The following is a 6,554-nucleotide window of genomic DNA, read 5'->3' on the forward strand; positions in this document are numbered from 1 at the left end:
AGGCTTGATTTTTTTTTATCATAAATTAAACAGCTGATAACCAATGAATGCTCAGCTGGAACTGCAATGCATATAATGTAGCTACAAAGAATAAGGAACATCGGTGTTTTGGACCTTACAAACAGAACCGAGACTCATCAGTCTCATGTCTTGTGTTTTACCTATCACAACAGAATAGGGTGGAAAAGGGCAGAAATTGCTACTGTACTTGCCATGCCTCTAAAGCCATCACACAGACACTGGCTTTGTTAGGGACCATGTTTTTTGCTGTCCAAAGAAGGGATAACCTCACAATAGTTTGGAAATGTGAAACTGTGCTGGAAAGTCATGATACAGTCATCTAATTTGGCATACCTTGAGATTTCTAATTATGTATTCTGACATGTTCAAGTGACAAGATCAGCAACTTAGTTGTTGAGTTTGACATCCTTCTGACTCAACATTGTGTAGTGGGTCATCGGCTTAAGATGGAAATTGCAGTTAAAGTATGTCATTGGCAAAAAGAATCTAATGAACACGTCAAGCTTTCTTCCATGGAAAAAAATTACCCTACATGACTAATATTAGCAGTTGCCATCATTCGTATTAAATGAATAAAGAAAAACTGTTCACAGGCTGGTCCTGTTCTCAGATGAGGGAAGACTGATCTCACATTTAAAGCATTATGCTATGCAAGTACTAGAATAGATGAAAATAAATGCAGAAGTTTAACCTGGAAAAAAAAAAAACTCCTGGCACTTGACCTCCTTGTATTAATGACGAGCTATCCCCTGGAGCTCCGCCCGCATAGTAGTGAAACAGGACAAACTTAACTAGTGATACCTGTCTGTTTGATTTTTTTTTTAAGTGGAGGCAAGACACGCTCCAACACATCACTAGAGGTAGACCAACTCGAACAGAGGCTGACACGTGAGTGAGGCCCCATCCAGCTCCCTACTCCTGACGACACGCTTCCCTCGTCCCGCAGCCTCTGTCTCAGATTAGCACGAATATATCTCTCCTGCAAGCAAACTATGGTACTTAGCATAATAAGAGAAGACGCAAAATCAACCGGAATGTTCAAGTAAAATTATAGAAAAAAAAAACAAATCTAAATCTGTTAAGTAGATCTCTCTCTCTCTACAGATACTGTACTACAAAATACTCCCACAAATGTGGGCCATTGATTGCAAACAAGATTTGTTAATTTGCACACACAAAAATGTGATTATCCTAACAAATTCATTCAAGCCCATGTAGCAAAAATGAGTACACACCAATTATAGTCTTAGGAGAAAAGCCACACTTAAGACTACAAAAGTCCAATTAACAGGCATTCAACCTGAGTCTAATGATTCATTTAAGAGGTGTCCAGCAGACAGGTGACTATAAAAGGGGATTACTTAACAAAGAAAAGCCCTTCCCATTTCATGCTGTCAGCAATGGCACCACATGGAAGAGAAATGTCAAAAAATCTGAGAAAGGAAATCATTATTTTACACAAAAAAGATGAGGGCTACAAGAAGATCAGCAAAGCTTTACATATCAGTCAAAATTCTGTAGCAAAAGTGATCCAAAAATTTAAGAAAGATGGAAGTGCAACCATCTTACAGAGACGTCCAGGCTGTCCACGGAAGTTAACATCTCGACAGGAGCGTCTTCTGATGAGAAGGGTTGAAGAAAATCGGCATGCAAGTTTACTGCAGTTAGCTAAAGCAGTAGAAAGCCAAACTGGAGTGACCGTTTCCTGTGACACAATACGGCGCACACTGCAGAGGAATGGCATGCGTGGGTATCGTCCACGAAGGAAGCCTCTCCTAAAGCCCATGCACAAAAAAGCATGCCTAGAATTTGCTAAGGCCCATGCTGAAAAAGATGAAGACTACTGGGACTCTATACTCTGGAGTGATGAGACAAAGATCTCTGTTTTTGGAACTAATGGTTTCAAAACTGTATGGCGTCGTAAAGATGAGGATTTCAAAGAAAAATGCATGGTGTCTACAGTGAAACATGGTGGTGGCAGTGTCCTTATGTGGGGCTGCATGAGTGCTGCTGGTGTTGGGGAGCTGCATTTCATTGATGGTATCATGAACTCAACAATGTACTGCTCTATACTGAAGGAGAAGATGCTGCCATCACTCCATGCACTTGGTCGTCGTGCACTTTTCCAACACGACAATGATCCAAAACACACATCTAAAGCTACTGTTGCATTTCTGAAGAAGAACAGGGTGAAGGTGATTGAATGGCCAAGTATGTCTCCTGATCTGAACCCAATCGAACACCTGTGGGGAATTCTGAAGCGACAAGTTGAGCATCACTCTCCATCCAGCATCCAGGCTCTAAAAGAGGTTATTCTTGAAGAATGGAAAAAGATAGATGTTGCAATATGTCGCCAACTTGTTCATTCCATGCCTAGAAGACTTGGTGCTGTCCTTAAGAATCACGGTGGTCATACAAAATACTAGATGTAGTAGTTTTTGTTGCGGGGTGTATTTATTTTTGCTTCAACCAATTTGAATGAAACTGAAGATTTTGTGATCTAACATATTATTAACCTTAATTTCATGTTATGGAGTTTAACAAGTGTTCAATAAAACAGCCTTGTGAAAATTTTGGTTGTTGTTCTTTTGTTCATTGAGCTACTGATTAAATTCATACTTTTTAAAGGGGGTGTACTCATTTATGCTGAGCACTGTATATAATATATATATATATATATATATATAGATATAGATATAGTGACAAAAAAATTAGAATTTCTACACCACCCCCATCCTAAAATAAATGAGGCTGCGTTAAATGATAACATTTGTGCCCATGAGCTAAGCAGTGAATAGAGTGGTGTATGTCAGATTGTATAAAACCTATTAGTGTAGTTTTTATATATTTTTTTTATTTGTATCATTTCTTTTTACACTTTTAAGAACGGGTAACAGTAGACTAATCGATTAGTATTCTCTGCTTTAACAAAGCAACACCACAAGGTTGGATTAGATGTTAGTAGAGGAAACCGTCAGCTGTGCAATGCATAAAAAAAGGAAATACAGAATAAATGATTTTGAGATGTCATGCTACTAAGTATCTTTATTACTATTGCATTATGGCCATGACAAGAGTGTGTTCGCTAATAAATTAGTCAATTACACCTTCAAATAATGAGTTAATGGGGTGGTTTAAAAATGCAATTTTTCTGTAAAGTGCAAGTATTCAAAAATATAACAGCAGTACAAGTCTGCTCAGCTGTTCTGTTGAAAGTCAACCTCAAGAAGTAGAAGGCTGAAAAAGCATTGCCAAAGCCAGCATTGCTTGATTGCATTGTTTGATTGTATCCACTAGATGGCAGCAAAGACTGGATGTGCACTGAATTCTGTGTACTTCAAGCCTACTTTTGTACTGGTAGTGTACCATCCATTGCAATAAGTACTATGTAGAAGTATTGCATATTGTTAATGTTTCTGATTATGCACTGCTGGATTATCCCTAATGCAAGTGAGAGAAATGTCACCATTAGTTTGATGTATTTTTCCCAGGTGCTTCCACATCACAATTGTGCACCTACACTGAGTGAGCTCATTTATACAGGTCTTGTAAACACCCAACGTTTTACTAGAAGTGAAGCAGAAATGACACCCCACTTTACAGTTCTTTGGTCTATAATATCTCTGTGATCACTGCTCAGTTAGGTTACAAATGTAATATGTAACAAGGCAAGTGATTAATAACGAAATTCCTTAGGTAGGCAGCCATTTTTATTATCAGTTATTTTTGACAATGATTAGTGATTAGTGTCTTGTGTCAAAAAATGCTACTGGGGCTCCTTTATACCAATAACAATACATCTGCCTAATACCCGACTGTGACTGCCAAGTCAGAAATTGTCTGTGTTTTTAAATATTCTTCCTTTTTAGTTATTCTGGTATATATTCAGACTATAGTGTGTGTGTGTGTGTGTGTGTGTGTAAAATAATAAAAAGCCAGATTTCCCCCCTGGAGACAAAGTTGTGTCTAGTAAGTTGCAGCCGTTCATTACAGTGACCATTTTCCTGTAGTTGTTTGTTTTAAATTTAGTTAAGAACAGTTGCTAGTTAAGTAGTATTTTAACATTTGAAAACTGTGCCTTTCCTGTTTTCACATTCAGTCCTAAAATAAATGGGTGTTTTTGACATTTGAACTAAAATATCATTGTTTTATCACAGGTAAAGGTTATATTGGGAGAAGACCGTGAAGCTACTGGTGTCCTGTTGAGTATTGATGGTGAGGATGGAATTGTTCGAATGGAGCTGGACGAGCAACTTAAGATCTTGAATCTTCGCTTTCTTGGGAAGCTTGAAGCTTAATTAGAATGAACTTTGAGCAGCTGCTTTGTAAAACCTTTAAGAGGTTGCAGAGCGTGAGCTGTTAATTTGTAATTATGTCTCAACTTTCCTGTGTAACTTAAAACAACAAAATAACTATTGATTGAAAAAAATCTCATAAAATATGCAGAATTAATGTCCTCCAGAGTTGTATCATTTTTTTCTTTTAAATCCATTGGATCAAGACTTCATATTATCAAGCAGCTGTGCAGTTAGTGCATTGTTAATGTGATATTTTTTTTTGGTAAAACGTCTTTTAAAAAAACAATAAAAAAATGGTAGAGGACTATTGTCTGAACTTTTTGTCAGTCTTCCTTTATCGTAAAAATCTACTACTGTCATTGTAATGTTAACCACTTAGTGAAATACATTTTTTCATTTCTGTAAAGATTTATGCTAAAGTCGTACTGGATTTTATAGATGTTTCAGTAATATATTAAATACACTTCCTGTCCATTCAGTTTGGAGCAGCTGTTCAGAAACACAAATGACCAAATGTTAGTTGTTGTTTGGCCAAAGATTAGAATATGCAAGACTTGTTATCTAAGCCTGTGCTGGTTAAACACTTTTCACTCACCACCTTTATTCAGAAGACAACTGTTTTAGTTACCCCTGGTTTTGTAAGAGTTGGCTAAGTTGCTTCTGTATTAAATTAACATTGGAATTAGTGTTACTGGAAGTATTTAATGGAGCTAACACTACATATTGAATTTAAAAACCTTTAAGTGAGATGGATGAACCTGCCCATTTTGGCACAATAAATAAAAATCTTGGCTTAATTTTCAACTTTGCAGGCCTCCTAGGAACTGCAACATTGTTAAGAATTGAGCCTTTTTATTATTAGAGCCAATGTTGAAAGTGGCAATTCACATAAATGCAGTATTTACTGAAAAACAGTAGAAGAATTGTCACTAGCCAACTCCAAGAGAACTGGTAATTCAGGTTTAATCCTCTCCAATAAAGCTGTCAAGAATTTCTTCAAAAATGTAACAAAGATTTGTTTCACTGGAGAGCTCTGCAATTTCTTCATGAGCCAGCAATTAGACAAGTTATTCCTGCTCCATTTTTATCATGAGTAGTCTTTGAACCCAATCAAACTGTTCATTTTAATATCTGGAAGAAAATATTCACAAAATAGGTTTTTAAAGCATACTAAACGATTGCTTGTAATCCATGTTATCCTATTATTATTTAAATTAGTTTCATTGATAAAATCATCTAAATGCAAAAACATTCCAAATGAGCCATTTTAAACTTTGGTTCTCCATATGTTTATTTTTTTCCATAAACTCATAGATTTTATCTTTAACAGGAAAAGATTTGTGTTCTCTTGCTGCAGGGACATATTCAGGTTTTTGAGCTTCTCAAATATATCTAATAAATGATTATTTACAGCACCAACGTTTGTGAAATAACATGGAAATTCTGAGTTTTTTTTAAATACTAAAATAACATTGCTTCCTTTTCGACTTTATCTCAGATTTAGTTTGACAGCCACCTTACTTTTGCATGCAACAGCTTTTTATTGTAATTGGATTCCATATCCCCGTGACCCTGTGTTTGGATTCAGTGGGTTGGAAAATGGATGGATGGATGGATTCCATATCCTTACATTGGTCTGTGAAGAGATGGCTATTAAGTGCACTGTTTAAGTTATTTTTACAGAATCTTGTAGTAGTTACTGTGATTAGATCTGCAGATCTTGTTTGGACATATGTAGGTGTAGTTTTACTTATTTCTTTTATGTGTTTATTTCTTCCTAGTACACCAGGATCAATTGCATCAGCATCTTTTCCAGTTTGTCTTTCGTTAGTAAATATAACCAATTGTCCATAATTAAAATTTATTTTAAATGTTTTAATTTTTCAAATATGTAGAAATTTCAATTTTGTTAAGAGTTATTGCCTTCCTACAAATTGCCTTGTATACTGGCAGTGCAAGTGAAAACATCTGAAAGCATTTTTTTTTTTCAAAATTTTATGTGACCTCTAGTTTAAGAAGCAATTATTATTAAGATTATTTGATATTGTTATTTAAACCAAAACATTAGCTGTCACATTTGAACTTTAGGCATTCCAATTTAATGTAGTTTCTCAAGACACCTTTTTGTGCACTCTTGCATTCATTCCATGTAATATACTGTACCACATACCCATATAAAATAGCATCTGTGTTGGTTGTGGTCTGTATAGCTTGCAGTTTGGCATTCCTTGTAGT

At 35.8% G+C, this 6,554-nt stretch overlaps 1 protein-coding gene across 4 annotated transcripts in view; it reads left to right on the forward strand.

Moving 5' to 3' along the window:
* supt5h (SPT5 homolog, DSIF elongation factor subunit) overlaps window positions 1-4,469 on the forward strand; it is a 66,329-nt gene extending 61,860 nt beyond the window's left edge. For all 4 annotated transcript variants that reach the window (XM_028797437.2, XM_051936227.1, XM_028797453.2 and 1 more), the window contains one exon: window positions 4,179-4,469. In XM_028797437.2, the coding sequence (XP_028653270.1) occupies window positions 4,179-4,319 (141 nt within the window). In that variant the 3' untranslated portion in view covers window positions 4,320-4,469. The remainder of the gene's footprint in view (window positions 1-4,178) is intronic.
* Window positions 4,470-6,554: the final 2,085 nt, after the last annotated feature.

This window comes from Erpetoichthys calabaricus, chromosome 1, assembly GCF_900747795.2.
Source record: "Erpetoichthys calabaricus chromosome 1, fErpCal1.3, whole genome shotgun sequence".
Lineage (NCBI taxonomy): Eukaryota > Metazoa > Chordata > Cladistia > Polypteriformes > Polypteridae > Erpetoichthys > Erpetoichthys calabaricus.